At 37.7% G+C, this 15,913-nt stretch overlaps 1 protein-coding gene across 1 annotated transcript in view; it reads left to right on the plus strand.

Moving 5' to 3' along the window:
• The window catches only part of glra4a (glycine receptor, alpha 4a), a 53,013-nt gene extending 40,297 nt beyond the window's left edge, over positions 1-12,716 (plus strand). Inside the window, exons 6-10 of the mRNA XM_014990794.2 lie at positions 3,751-3,888; positions 4,133-4,347; positions 5,666-5,815; positions 7,873-7,983; positions 11,786-12,716. Of these exons, the coding sequence (XP_014846280.2) occupies positions 3,751-3,888; positions 4,133-4,347; positions 5,666-5,815; positions 7,873-7,983; positions 11,786-12,076 (905 nt within the window). The 3' untranslated portion in view covers positions 12,077-12,716. The remainder of the gene's footprint in view (positions 1-3,750; positions 3,889-4,132; positions 4,348-5,665; positions 5,816-7,872; positions 7,984-11,785) is intronic.
• Positions 12,717-15,913: the final 3,197 nt, after the last annotated feature.

A 15,913-nucleotide genomic window follows, 5' to 3' on the forward strand; every position in this document is an offset into this window, starting at 1 on the left:
GGCAGCAGGAAATTAGCTAATATATTAAAGTTATTTATGTTTTTGATAATTAAAAGTTTAAAACAGCTGAAACTGTTACAAACATGGTTAGACAAGGGAAAAATGAATGATTAATGACGTTTTCTTACTATTTTACACACAACTCGAATGCTTAAATGCTGGGATAATTTATACGTTTGAAACATTTTATAAGGTTACCGGACTGAATAAAATGGAATAAATGATATTCTCTCTTTTCAGTGTCTCCTTACCTTTAGCAGAGATAAGATCTGCCCTTATGAAACCAATTTCCAGGATATAAATAATAAAACTTTATTTCAGTGTCCCTTTTATTATTATGTGACTCACCGCAATGCCTAGAGGTGATTTAGTTCTTTATCACAGGGAATTTAAGCTTAGCAAAGGGTGAAACGGACAAAGAACCTGTGTCATAAAGTAATCTCTGCAGAAGGATGTTCCACAAATAAGGAGAGCTGGTGGTGTTTCTTATATCTTTATCTGATCCAACAACAATTTGTTTCGGTGTTTGTGGAACTGTCCTCCACAGTCTCCAATAAGCAACGTGATTTATTTCTGTAATTAACACAAGGACAAACAATTTGAAACAAAAATAGCACAACAGATGTGAACTTTACCCTGTATAGCTGTCATTATGACTTGGTCAAATTAAACTCTTTTATAAGACGCCTCTAATTTTCTGGTCTGACTCCCATTTCATCCATTTCTCAGCTTGACTTTGTAAAGGTTGTGCTGTTCTAGTTCTGGGAAACTGAGATATTTTAATGCCTCTATTAAAAATCAAGAGCTGCTGATCTATCAGTTTCAAATATTTTACAAATATTAGCATTTGATTGTACAGTTCGGAAAATTTTGAAAAACTGTGATGTATAATTTATCTATTCTTGTGTTTTACCATAATAATGTACCAACTATAGAAAATTTGTATACTACAGTGTTATTTGTTTGAAAGTATTAGTTTAATGAAGCTTGCTATTTTAGAAGTATATTTTCATTAGTATAGCAATTGCAGGACATGATAAAAAAATTATTGTATTTTTAAAGTATGTTTAATTTTTGTTCTTTAATAATCATAATTTTTCTGCTGGATCTCTATTTATACAACATTATTTTATTTCAAGGTTAATATTTGAGCATAATGAGGGAAACTATTGATCGATCAGCTTCTTGAAGGAGAGTTTCACTTCTTAGCCTTTTTATATTTAAGTAAAATTCTATAAAATCCAGATAAGCTCATAGTTGCACTTTTACTTACTTGTATTTATTTACAACAGTGTGAGTATTTAGTGTTGTTTTCCTAATGATCAGTTGTTTCTCTTTAATCAATGCTTTGTAAATTAGAATCGGTTATTGTTTTACTTTAGTTGCTTATCTTAATTTTGTCCCTTTGGTTTTAGTTAATCAGTAGTGACAATTTACTGATTAACTGGTATTTGAGTCCCAATATTAATGACTCCAAGTTCTTGATTTTTATGGTAATTAAAGCTGATATTAACTTAAATCTGAATTGTTCTGAATATACCAATATCTCCTTGTGGTTGTTTTAGTTTTAGAGCAAGAATGTTTTACGCTTGAAACAGATTTAAATAGATTGATGAAAATGGAAATAAAGAATTATATTATATTATATTACATATTATTATATATTTTATTCTCCAAGTGTATAAACTAAAGGGAGCATTGTGGACTTTAAAGGTGTGTGAGTGTGTTTTGGTTTGAGTTACTGTATCACTTTCTGCTGCCATTAGAGGAGAGGTAATCATTTTTGATTAAAGGCCCAGTGAGAATACTTGGCCTTGTGTTGACAAGTGCTAGTATACCACCCATGGGTGCAATCACCTTGGCTGGAGCCTAACATTGAGAGGACATTATAGGTTTTACTGTCACTACTGAAAATGTGCCTACACCATCTGTTAGAGGGGAAAAAACAGGTGTAATTGTCCAGATTTTAGGAAGCCAAGGCCAATCTTCTGCCTGGCTTTTTGACGCCACTGGCTTATAGAGATGTATAAAAAGCTCCAAGCATCGGATTTTTTTCCTATTCTGGCACTTCAAAGCTCCAAATACGCATCTTATAAGATGTTCTTCTGCCTTGAGTTGTTAGTGTTCAGTAACCTTAAGCCTACTTTCTATCTTCAACGATCGATGAAAAGGATGGAAGAGAGACTGAGACTGTGGCTGTGAAGCGTTTCACTTGACAAATGGCTTTTAAACATACGAAAGTGGATGACATGCGACGAATGGACCGCGCTTCACTATCCCAGACATTCTGGCTCAGGAATTTCTTAGTCTGCTACGTGACTCGGTCATGTCTGCCAAACCTTACGGTTATAATTGACAGAAGCAAAGCAGACCGTTGTATTGTTTTAGGAAGGCATTGGCATTCTCCTCGGTTGTTGTGGGAGGATGTGTGAATGACAGTTCTTCTCAAGAACAAAATAAGTGTGTTTTTGTGGAAGTGTTTCTCAGACGTGAGGTACAGCGTTGGGTGTAGCATCTTGAATAATTGATGTCTTTGCAGCTCAGGCCCTGAAGGTTCCCAGTAGATGTAAGTATTGTTCAGATGCTCAAGGAAGTCTGCGGTGTTTCATGCTGCATGTATTTTTGCTACAACAAAAACTACACAGTTCTGAAAACACATAAAACCTTAAATAAATGCATATCAACAAGTACCGTATAGCCTTGCGTTTTGCAGTTTGTTAGCAAAATGCAGGATTTTTTTTTTTTGCCAGTGTTCTGCATAAGAACCTCAAAATTAATAATTTTATGGTATTCATACTTCTGGCAAATTTTGGTTTGAAGTAGTGTGATTTATCAACAAGTTTATTGTTATTGGAAGTAATAAGATTTTTAATGTGCTAGTAGCTTAGCTAATTTTTTTATTTAGCACTTTAGCTAAGTTTGAAAATGTTTAACACACTTAGCCTTTCCTAAATTAATGCTTCCAGATAAATTCTGAAGCACTAATTTACTTAGCAGTTAGTTTTAAAGGGAATCTGAAGAGGCTTCTGGCTGAAGTTTGTTACTGTGTGTCAGTCTTATTAAGGTCATGACATGCTAACAGCTCAATTTCAATAATATTTCATAGGAACCACTTTTATATTAAGTCTACTAGTTCTCTTAGATGTACATTTCTTTGTAAATCAGTGCAGTTCTTCTTGTAGATCATTTTAACCTATTTTGTAGTCTTAGAACAATGGTGCTCAACACCCCTGAATCAAATGACGGTTCATTAGTGGACCTCTGCAGCTATGCTGCCCATGTAGCAACAGGGTCATTAATGGTAGTTGGGGAGGATTTCTGCAGCTAATTAAAAGAGATATAAACTGTCAGAAATGCAGATAAAGAGGTAGTTATTGCAGCCATCTCTTCTTTTAGCATTGGTACCAGACTTAAAGGTCAAACCTGGTGAGAGACCTTAAATTTTCAATGTCAGAGGGTTTCCAGTTGCCTCTCCAGACCTTGGAAAATTCAGTAATAATGACAAATCATGGGGCAACACAGTCTGCAAGACAGCATCCCTTCTCTTGTCTGTCTTCTCTGTTTGCTGAGTTGTGTCCGGTTAGATAACCAGTACTGTCAGAAGAAGGATGGATAATGGTGAGCTATGCTATTTTAGTAGGTGCACTTACTTAAAAAACATGGATATATTTATTTCCTCATAAAGAGAAAAACAGTTCTCTCTGGACTGAATGTCGTCTGTGTCTGCTTTATGTCCTTCCTCTTTCACAGTTGGTTACACCATGAATGACCTGATCTTTGAGTGGCTGTCTGACAACCCTGTTCAAGTGGCTGATGATCTTACACTCCCACAGTTTGTGCTGAAAGAAGAAAAGGACTTGGGTTACTGCACTAAGCACTACAACACAGGTGAATGAATTAATTCCACTTAAAGTCTTAAAAAAGCAACGACCCAGTCAAAGCTGGTACAGAGTGTGCATCTCCTTTAATACATTCTGCACTGATATGGTTACACTGACTGAAGCGGATTTATTTTGCTTACCATTTTTAGCTTTTTTGATGTAGCAACTTCAGTGTATTTTGCGTAAAAAAAGAAAGTGAACACAAAGAAGAGCCATAAGCCTGAGTTTAATATTTCATGCTGTTCCCTCAGGTAAATTCACCTGCATTGAGGTGAAGTTCCACCTGGAACGGCAGATGGGTTACTACTTGATCCAGATGTACATCCCTTCGCTCCTCATCGTTATCCTGTCCTGGGTGTCCTTTTGGATAAACATGGACGCTGCGCCGGCCAGAGTTGGTCTGGGTATCACCACAGTGCTGACGATGACCACGCAGAGCTCTGGTTCTAGAGCTTCTCTGCCGAAGGTAAGTCTGCAAGACTGGCCATATTTCTACTGGTTTCTGATTAAAATACATGAAGTTAGCGTGAGATATCAAGACAAACATGGATGGAATCACAGTAATGCAGACAAAAGCAGCAGATCTCTGTCGCAGTAGTTTAAAATTTTATCCACAGAAATCAGTGAAATGTTTTTGAGCTGAGCATGTACTGAGGGGAAAATGGTGGCACTAACTTCAATTAAAATTATATCTTGCCTTGAACAACCATAGAAGACCAATGTAATTATGACATTTTAATTTACATATTACATAATGCCCTTTTCTTCTTTTTCTTCTTTGCTACTATCCATGTTTTATTTTGTTTCTGTATTCTGGTTTGAAATAAAGATTTTTTTTGGGGGGGGACAAAAAAGGAGAGAGAGAGAGAGAGGGAGAGAATGTGAGGAGAGGAGAGAGGAAATAGCACTTCTGCCAGTTCTTCAAAATAAGAGCATGAATACCATCGTCTATCCACTTGATAAAATCCTCCATAAAATCCTCTTTGTTGAAGTTTTGGTTGATCTTCTTTCAACTGAATGTTTACAAAACATGCAAGTAAATTTGTGCTTCAGATTTTATCTGTAAAAATTAAAGTAGGGGTAGGTAAAAAGTTAGCAGAAACACTAAAGGAAAAATTAGCTCCACTATTAGCAGATGAACTGGTTGTGAGTGTATCTTAAAGCAAGTTCATCTATTTTGTGTAGCCTTTGGTTTATTTGGTTCTATTTCCTGATTATACCAGAATCCGTTCAGAAAGAAGGCAGCAGAAACTTAATCTCAGCTCCATACATGTAAAAGTAGGTCTACTTTTGATTTATGGAACAAAAGTATGTTGTTTCTTAAATCATTCAGAGAAAGATTTACTTTGGCGTGGCAAACTTTGAAGGATTTAGACATAATTTTGCATGATTTAGATCCTGTTAAGAGATGATGACAGAAAACCATAATGGATGAAGAATTTCCTTCTTCTCTGTTCCAGTGCTTGCTTCTTTAACAGCCAGTAAATTGCTGCCTAATTAAGTGAAGCCACTATGCATTGCTCCAGTATTGCTGATGTGCTTTGGCATGTCGTCTTTTATGAATGACACAGCTGGGGCACTCCCCGAGTCTTGGCCGTGACCTGTCCGATCGCTACGTTTCAGCTGCCCACAACTCACCGACTCATTTTAATTCTAGGTCATCCCAGACACGAGGGTCGGTGCAACCCACCGCTGACAAACGGGTGGACTGTGAACCACCCACAAATTTTCCTGCAGCCTTATTGATTGACTCTTGATTACCCTGTGGTGTTTGCTGTTCTCAGGTGTCCTATGTGAAGGCCATTGACATATGGATGGCAGTGTGCCTTCTGTTTGTGTTCGCCGCCTTGCTGGAGTATGCAGCTGTCAACTTTGTCTCGAGGCAACACAAGGAGTTCATCAGGCTGAGGAAAAAGCAACGGCAGCAGAGAATAGTAAGTGTAAATTGTGCAGGAACACAGACAACTGAAGGATGTCTCCAGGAAATAAAACATTCGAGCCATCACAAGATGCAGCTGATTCCTAAAAAGTAGGCACAAGATAAACCGCACCCATTCAGCAGCACAACACCTTGTCAGCTCCTATAATGTTGACTTATGCCTCTTGTTATTGTGGGGTGCTATGTATCCTGGACCTGACAACATCAACACGCTACAGCTGGTTGTCATATTACATGAGGAAGATCTGCTCATCTCAGCGCGGCTCATTTTCATGTTGAGCACTGACCTGTGAGGAGCTTCGAGAATCTTTATTTCTGTCACGCCATTTGATACAGAGAAACAACCTCTCCATGATTCACAGTTTTATACATTTAAATGTTAAACGTTCATAAGCAGTTAATATCTTATTTGCCTATTTAATTTCAGACTTTTGTTACTCTTTTTGTATCAAGAAGCACAAACAAGACATTAAAACAGGGTAGGAAAACCCTGTTTTAAAGGTTTCCACTTATTTGTAACATTCATAACTTAATGGCCACAAAAGATTGAAAAACAGCTTTTAGACTCGTTTGAAAACTGATTTATATTGATTGATGGTTCAATGTAAAAGAAAAAAAAACATAAATCAGCCATAAACCTCCAATTGGTGCGTCTGTAACCACTTCATAAATTTGTTGCAACTTAAGATTTGAGTATGTTTTCATCATCTTTGTTTCTTACTTTTGTATTGTTGCTGTGTTGCTGTCATCCCGTTTTATTTAGATTAGATTAGTTTCTTCATGCTCTTAGTTTATGCCTTAAATGTTGGTGAAACACCAATCAGTTGCAGTTGTAGATATTAGGTGTTTTGTTGTAGCATTTCCATTAAATGTTTGCTTAGTTTTGATTAAAGTCTCATTTTTCACACAACAATACGCCTACCATAGTGGATCCAGCTTAAAGACAGATAAGTAAGAAACACTTATTTTTCCATAGACAAGACATCTTGACAATCCCATTAAATGCCTTAGAGAGTGGGCAGCCTCAGACGTGTTCTCTGTAAATGTAGAAGAGCTTACCGGGCAGTCTGCCATCCACCATCAATACAGAGGAGAGAAAGTAATGGTCTTTCAGGGAAAAAGATGTCTGATGGCACAATTACTCCCCCAGAGATGTTTGAGGTCACAAACTATCCATCCGAGAGGTATTGACACGTGACCCGATTAGTTTTACTGAAGGGAAGTTGTGAATTAAGTGCAGTGGTACAAATCCCAGACAAACAAGGTTAACTAAAGATTCTGTCTTGCCTTGTTCTTTAGAAATAAATCAAATATTTAATCTTTACTTCCATTTACAGTCTTTCTTAAAACGGTTTGCATTTGCTGCATTAAGAGTATTCATCTCTCACAAATCCATTTTCATGGGCTTTGCCTTTCATCCACATCAAAATTGCATTTAATACTTAAAAACAATTATTTATAAAAAAAATTCAGACCAAAGCGGAGATTTGTGAAAAATGTATTTGGGGTCCTGCGACAAATAATGCATCAGTATTTCCACATAGTTACTTTGACATCATTCCCAGTCAATATAGGCTTGTGTTTTATTAATTATATATTCTAATACGCTATTTAAAAGTAGTTCAACCCATATGTGTATCAACATAAAATTAACTTCCTGGAGCCATGTCTAATTCCTAACAGGAAGTCCTGTTTTTTTTAAGCAATCTGATTGGCTGACATAGGTTTTAGCATTGCGCTACACTGCCCCCTATGGGTTTGGCATGTTTAAAACAACACTCAGAACCCAAATTTATGCAGGTTCATGTGGATGAAAATTTTATATATTTTTTTAACAATGTGGCGGAAATATTAGTTTTTATAAATACCTGGTTAGGTGGTGTACAAGGCCTCAGATATTAGACTGGATCATTGCCTCTTTTGTATCTGCTGTTTTGATTTGAAATTTGCAAACCAGAAGCCACTTAAACTGAATAACTAAATGAAAGTTCAAGTCAAAGCAGTAACGTTGTTTCCCTCCTCTTATGTTGTTATTTTCCTTTTTCAATGGAGGCGACAGGCAGTCGGGCTGCAAGCGTTGAGTCTTTGCGGAAACCCAATGACATTCCTGGTAACAACTCAGCCTACAGAAATCTGAGTCAGCATTGCAGCGCCTGTGCAAGGGTAAAAAAAAAAACCCAATGAAGCCCGTGTCAACCCTGACCTTCCAACCCAATTTCTGTCCATGCCTCCAGCCACCCAAATTGATTGTGTTGTGAAAGTTTTACCTCAAATGTGAATTTATCCTGCCGTATTCCTCACAGCCAAACCCACGTCTGTTTTCGTGAACTCTCTGCTGCTCACCTTCTGATCCTGCATACCAGTATTTCACCAACTTCAAATTTCTGCCCTTTATTGTCCCTGTTGTGTTTCTTGTTAAAGTAGAATAGGTTAGACTTCTTCTTGCTCTCTTTCCTATTTTTCTTAAAGCTTTCAAAGAATTGTGGCATTAATTGAGACGGCTGTTTCTCTTGCTTTTTTGCTGTTTTTGTTTTATCTCTGTACTGAAAACATAGAAAGATTAAATTAATATTGTATTTCAGATGCTTTATGGAAAGTAATTATAACACTACAATATATTACAGTAGCGTTAGATACTTTATCTTGGGAAAGCCCAGATGATGATGTCATGGTTTTAGATGTTCAGAATAGGTTAATTCACATCTGACTTAAATAGAGGCAAACCCATGGATACATAAAGGTTTTTTCATTTTAATTGCAAAATGTATGTAATTTGTATACAGTTTAAGTTTAATTACTGCTCTGATTGTGTTGTGCTTGTAAACTCCAGGTAATGATTAATTGATCACTAAATTATTTCAATAATCAATTAATCCATGTCAGCCCTAAAAACACTTATTTCCTGTGTGACATAGCAAAAACTGCAAAAGAAATCAGCCAGGATATTGGGGGAGGGGAGTTGTGGACCTCCAGAAGTCTGTTTCATCCTTCAGTGTAATTTCCAGGAGCCTAAAGGTGCCACCTGCACTTTTCCAATAGTTATGTCTAATATTATGTTGAGGAAAGAAATAGCATCTGGTTCCCAGAGAGGAAAATATTTTGGTGTTCTTGCTGCTGTGAGAACGGAGCTCAGATTACGAGCAATAATTATCTTTGGAGGACTGTACTCTTAGATCCTAGCACATGACATACTGTATCATTTACGAAAGAGTAGGAGGAATAATTAAGCTGTGCTAGAGGAGCAACAACTCCCTATAGCTTGGCTGCGTGGTGCAATTTGTCTTTTGGACATCATACAGTAACCATAAAGTAATTCACAACCAGGCTGCTGTGATAGAATCAACTTTATATGAAGTTAAATTAGCAGATTTGTCTAAACTCTAAAGATCAGAGCGGTCAGTTATAGGCAAATTGACTTAAAGACAAATGTATCTCTTTAAACAGAGTAGAGTCAGTTCTCGTACACATTAGTAGCATAATATCTGACGGGAGATTTCAGTGTCTGTTCCGAGTACGTCCAGAATTTGGCAGCTGTCAGTGTTGGTGAGAGAGAAATGAAGAGTTGAAACGGTCGGATCAGAGCTTTCAGAGGTCTTCACACTGACTGCTAATCATCCAATTTAGATCACACATCTTCACTTCCTCCGGTTAAACTGAATCTCCGCAAGTGTCAGAGAGACTGTCAGAGTTAAGCTGCGTGTCTATAAATATTCACTTCAAAGGGTAGAAACAATGTCTCATTCAATGTAAAAATAGCTGTCTTTATTTTTTTAAAAAGCATGAAGGCAAAAGTGGAATCATTGCTTTGTGCTTTCTAAAACATTTATAAGATCAGTCATTAGAAGACTTTGTAAACATCTGCACAGGATATTAAAGATGAGCTTTGAATATTGCGTTTCTAATTAAAGTTTCAGATCTCAAATGTTTTTGTTGGCAGTTTTTTCCTCTGGCATATATAAAAACAAGCTATCAATTAATACACTTAATCACATAACCAAACAAATCCAATAAAATAGATGTGCTGAAATAAAAACATGCCACAGATTAGCTGGTCAAACTGAATTCAAATAAAAAAAAACTATTGTTTGACTAAATGGACCCAGTTTTATCAAATGACCTTTTGTAGTACAAACAGGAGATTACCACTGCAAAGACCACTCTGGCAAATGCGATCCATATCCGACTTTTTTATGGCAATCTCAATGGCCCAATTCTGATCCTCTCGCCTCCAAAAAATATCCGACCTGCGCCACTCCCACATGTGGCATTCGATAGTATTCCAAGTATTTGCAGTCAGAACGGTCGTGTCACATTTTATTTGACTTTTACGTCATTGATGTTAGACATCCGTCGTAATGGTGCATTCACACCAGATGCGTTTCTTGCGTCCAATGCTTCATGCCTGCTTGACATTTTGCTCGACACCTAGTGTTTTGCGCGCCTGATTTACATCCAAAGTCTATATTGAGGCCAGTGTTCCCTCTAAGCTGCTTGCCTGTGCAATCGCGCACTGCTCGTACATTTTCAGCGCACAATAAAATCTATGCAGCACATAAAATAAAATCCAAATAAACTGAACATTGAGCTCAGACATCAGTTTTGACTATGGACCAATAACACATAACGATCTAACTCAGTGGGTCACAAGTGTTCAGTCAATGATACGATACGGTTCATTTTCGCTACGCAGCCAATCATCGCCTGCTATTGTGTCTATGTGCCTTGGTCATATGCGCTGTGGCACCGTGCAGATTTGCTAGGTAGGAACAGTGCGACGGAGTTAAGAGACGCGAAAGCTAACACCCTATCATGGCTAAGTGAACGGGCAGTGGGACATCCACTCATCAACCAAAGTAAAAAAGAAATGTGCTTTTTTTAAGATGGAATGGCTGCTGGAGGAGGAATACTGGTGAGATTACTCTTTTTATTAGTAAGCTCAGTGGTCACATGGATGCTCGTTTTCCAGATGATGAATTAAAGGAGTGTCAGCATTTGACATTGAAGCACTGAGCTCAGACATCAGTTTTGACTATGGATCAGCAGACATTTCTACACTGGACAAAGTGTACAGCCATTGGAGAAGTGAGAAAGACAGATGTGAAAAAACTGCATAATTAAATATTTTACAGACAAGAATTTATACAGTATCACAAGCTAGAGCACACAGTTCATTGTGCAGAATGTGAATGTTTTAATGTGAACAAAAAGTTATGTCTGAAAGGTGTAATGTCTCTTTTCTCACCATGGCCAAAGCAGGACTCTTACATATAACATACTATGCATCAAATCACTTATATTAAAAGCAAACTAATGGAAGTTGCTGCTGTAATCTGATTCTTTTAATAAGCCATGTAACTTGCTGAAGAATTAGAGGGAACGTTGATTGAGGCACATCGAGGGCACTTAAGATGCGTTAAAATCGCTCTAGCTGCTGTTTCTATTGCCGGCCTATTTGTCAGACGTGCTTTGTGCATCAAACGGTCAAAATACTCCAAACACTTTAAAATCGCACCGCGCTAGATGCAAGAAACACACCGCGGCGTACATCCACATAGACTTTGAATGTAAACTAGACACGTAAATCTCGTTTGGTGTGAACGCACCATAATTCTGCACAGGAAGAAGCCAGACATGGTCAGTTCAAACGTAAACAATGGGGGAAGAAAGCAACTTTTATTTTTTCGTAGCTTCCTTTGCAACAATAGCGTCTACTCTCCGTCAACAACTTTAAAATTGCTGGTGACATCTGCGTTTTTCTTTTGCGCATTCGAGTTGCTAAACATTTGTCACCTTTCAGAGTTTTTTTTTTTTTTTTTTCTTATTTTCAGAAAATGCTTTCACACCAATTTTTACTGCTACAGTTTTGAGCAACTTGTCTCCAGATATATGTGGTAATCTCCCTGAGTTAAAAATATGGAGAGAAAAACCACTAAAAATGCTTTTTCTCCTGTGTTTGCTCCGACAGGAGGAGGAACTCATGCGGGAGAGCCGAGGATTTTACTTCCGTGGTTATGGACTCGGTCACTGCCTGCAAGCCAAAGACGGGACCACCGTGGAAGGGCCCACTGTGTTCTCCCCTCTGCCCCCGGTCACTATGTACGACGGCGAAGTCCTTCACAAGCGTTTCGTTGACCGGGCCAAACGGATCGACACCATATCCAGAGCCGTCTTTCCCTTGAGCTTTCTCATCTTCAACATCTTCTACTGGGTCACCTACAAAGTGCTGCGACACGAGGACATCCATGCAAACTTGTAAAACGCTTTCTGCTGACATTATGTTAATGTTTTTCTCAGAACCAAAACTGCCTGTTTGACCCATTACAGTGAGTAAAAAAAAAAATCAAAACAAAAAAAAAAGAAGTATGAAGAAGCATCCACGCTTCTCAAAGCCAGAACTAGAAATGACAAAAACTTTGTGCTCAGGTGCGTCTTCAGGATCTCGGACGTGAAAAGGAAGGAGTGGCTTCTCGCTGGTGTTACCGGTCACCTTTTCGTACGCGTGTTTGTTCGAGTCGCTTGGATCAATCAGAATGGCGCTAACAGCTGTGGGTTTTATTTCAGATGATGGTTCAAGAATTTAGAAAAGTTGATCCTGGCTGAATGAGACATGCTGACTTGAATTTTGACACTACGCAGCTTTAAATGAATGTTTTTGACAATTAAAAAGTTAAAGGAACATTTTTTACAACTTTAGATTATCACATTGGTATATGGGTGATGGGGACTTTGATATTTATGAATATTCAGTACGTGATGATAATTCGATTTTAAGTATGTGATCAGTAGATTATGTATGTAGGTATGTAAACAGTGTATTAAAATGTATATAAACAAAGCTGTTCAACTGCTCAAAGCACAAATATGTATTTCCTTTTGTCAAAATTTAAATAAATTGTTATTCTGCCAGGAAACAAGATAAGATTTCACTTCTCTTTAATCAAAATATTCAGGCGATTACTTAAAAAAAGAAGAGTGTATTAGAAACTCAGTCACATCCCGACTGCGTGACGCACAATTACTTTCCTATTTCAGCCCACTAATAGCTCCCATCAGCTCAAAATTCCCAAGAGGGCACATAGCTTAAAGTAAAAGTAGAAACTAAATCCTGAAATGCAAATATTACAGAAAACAGGTAGTCTGCTCAAATCTGCAGCTCAGAAATTTGTGTGTACAGTCTATATGCAACGGAGCTTCTTGTTACATGGGATGGATGGGAGCTGCTCGTTTATTTTACAGTGTCGGGGGAGGACTTGAAGGTGTGGGAATGCAGGGGTGAGGTGGGGAGGGCAGGGAGGGAGGACCAATGGGTTTTTTAATGGGAAATCAGAGGGTTGTTTTATCAACTAATGAGTTTGAAAAGGGCTTGGTGTTCCACTGCTAATGACAATGAATTGAGAGAGGCAGCTGGAGCCGACTGTCCTTTTCTCTGCAGCCCTAATCAACTCCTCTGTATTGTTTGGCTCCCCTGTCAATGAGAGAGAGTGTGTTTAAATCTGTCACTCCACATGTATATGTTTGGTGTGCGTGTGTGTGTGTGTGTGAGCTCAAACTTTATTTTTACATTCTACTAAAATCCCTGATTCTGCTAGTGCAATTGTGAACGCTCTCTCTCATAATTAATTTGGGATTTTATGTGATGGGTCAAAACAAATCAGACCATTTGGAAGCTTAATGAAAACTACATGTGGATTTTACAAACAAAAAGGTCTGTGAATGCCTCAGAGGACTTTTAAAGAACATTAGTGTACAGAAAGGATCACGAAGTTCAAGCAATACACCAGACCGGTCAGGAATGAGCTTTAAAGGGGCATTTGAGTTTCTACTGCTACTAAAAACAACCCATCTGTTTTTATTTAGTTTTTGGTGTCTGGAAAATGAGCCGTTTCAAAAATCTCTTGATTTTATTGAGTCACATTCAATGGGCACTGCACGGTTACCTAGCAACCAGCTGATTTCCAGTTCACCTGGTCAGCTTTACAATGGCTACTGGAAAAGACAAGTGCTACCACTCAGAAACCACTTGCTGCATTTTTGTTGGTTGTGCAGGAGGCTCTACTTCTGTTTTTCAAAGATGTATAGTTGCATAATTGCTACTGCAACTGTTGAGTATGGGGGCTATTTTGGATTTAAAGTAACAAGAGGCCCTAAAAACAGCTCATACTGAAATGAGCAAACTAAAATCTCATTATCAAAGAGTAATTTTGTCTAAAAAAAATTTAATAAACATGTTTTAACTTGTAAACCTGTCCTAGCCTATTCAAGGAGCATAATAAACAATTCACGGAGAATATCTCAATCGACAATGTGAAAATGGACTCTGTCTGGCAAGACTTAGGAATTGATGCTCTTTATCTAATCTGACTTAGTTTGTGCTACTTTCCAAAAATGAATATTTTTTTATCGATGTACAAAGACCTTTTAGGTACAGACATATCTGAAAGGCCATTTAGATTTCTGTTTGTTGACAAATATTAAAAGTTGTGGAGCCTTGTTCTGCCACTTCACGATTATATCATACTTTGTTTCTATCACAAACTCAGAGTAAAATACGTCGCATTAGAAGTAGAAGGATCTATCTTATCGCCTATGATGATATATATGATAGAAATATCCCTGATGTTCGTCCTTTACAGCTTAAGTAGATTTCTCAAACAGAATGTGTGTGAAGGGATGGAAATACTTAAAATATTGACTGCAGCACATCACTGGCACTGGTTCCCCCACATTTTAATCCCCAACTTGAGGCAGTAGATCAAAGTTAGGAGAAAAGGCTTAATTTCTTACCTTTTAGGTACCAGAGAGCCACAGTAGTGTTATCATCTTGGCTGTTTTGAAAACTGCCTTCTAGCACCTCTGATGCTCATTAATTTACACTTTCCATCTAACTTATTCATGCCAAACAACAATAAAACATATACATAACTAATACCTCTGTAACTGTTTGGGAAAACCTTTGATTCCTACCAGGGAGCTGAGCTGAATGTTGGCCAAGGTGGGGCCAAGTCAAAAGAAGATTTCCTCTGGATTTTGTAGTGTCAGAAATTGCAAACTAGTTAAATGAAATATTTCTAACAAACATGTACATTACATCAGTATTACATCTGGTGCTCAGCTTGAAGTGTTTTCTCCCCTTTTGCACCAGCTAAACTCTCCAAATCAATTTGTAAAAAAGAAAAAAAATATCTCCCTAAGTTTTTTTGTTGTTGTTTTTATTTCTTATTGTCAAAGTCTTCTCTCCTTTGATAAGCAGACTCTGTGTAAACATCAGTAAAACTGGACTCAGAAAGCATGCTGCAAACTTTTGTGTGCAGATGCATGAAAATACCTGACACAAATCCCAAGAGGGAAGTAACTGGAACAGACATATATTGACCACCATTATGAGTTAAGACTTGTAAAGGAGGACATCAAAATGAAAACAGAGCTATCAGTGATTTATAAACTGGTCCCTGCAGAAGCACTGGGCAAAATGAAGACATGAAATATTCATTGTTCCAGCCGGTCTTAGATGCCTCCAGTGTTCCTTTGTTTGTAGCTGCTTGTTTGAAGACAACCTCAAAGGAACGCACAACCATGATGATGACTCAGATGTATTTTTAAGACAAACAATTGGGTAAAAAAAAAAAAAAAGCTCCTTCAATGAGCCATAGGGAGCTTTCATTGAACAACTAACCATTATATCCCAAGACATTTCCTTCCTGTCTGACTCAGGAATAACCGTCATGCTCTCCAGCTTCTGCTGAATCCCAATGATTTCATTTTTGTTTGCTTTGCAGGAGATGCTTCTTTGACTGTTATTTGGACTTCTCTGCAGCAACTTCAATTTGACAGGTACAGAAATATAAGCACTGTACCAGAAGCTCCTGAGTGAAAAACCTGTCCTGTTACTGTAAATGTCAAGCTGCTCGACAAACGTTATGAGTAGAGGTAAAAAAAAACAAAAAAGAAGAAGAAAGTATTGGCTTCTCTTGACAGTGATTTATTGAGGGACAATGCAGCACATGTCACCTTTAAATGTAAGTGTAAACACAGGAAATTACTTGCCCCGAGTGGTTTATGCACCTTGTGAATGTCACCCAGAACATTGAAAAGC

The sequence above is a fragment of the Poecilia mexicana genome, unplaced genomic scaffold, assembly GCF_051168715.1.
Source record: "Poecilia mexicana isolate PSO_F unplaced genomic scaffold, ASM5116871v1 scaffold_10, whole genome shotgun sequence".
NCBI classification, from domain to species: domain Eukaryota; kingdom Metazoa; phylum Chordata; class Actinopteri; order Cyprinodontiformes; family Poeciliidae; genus Poecilia; species Poecilia mexicana.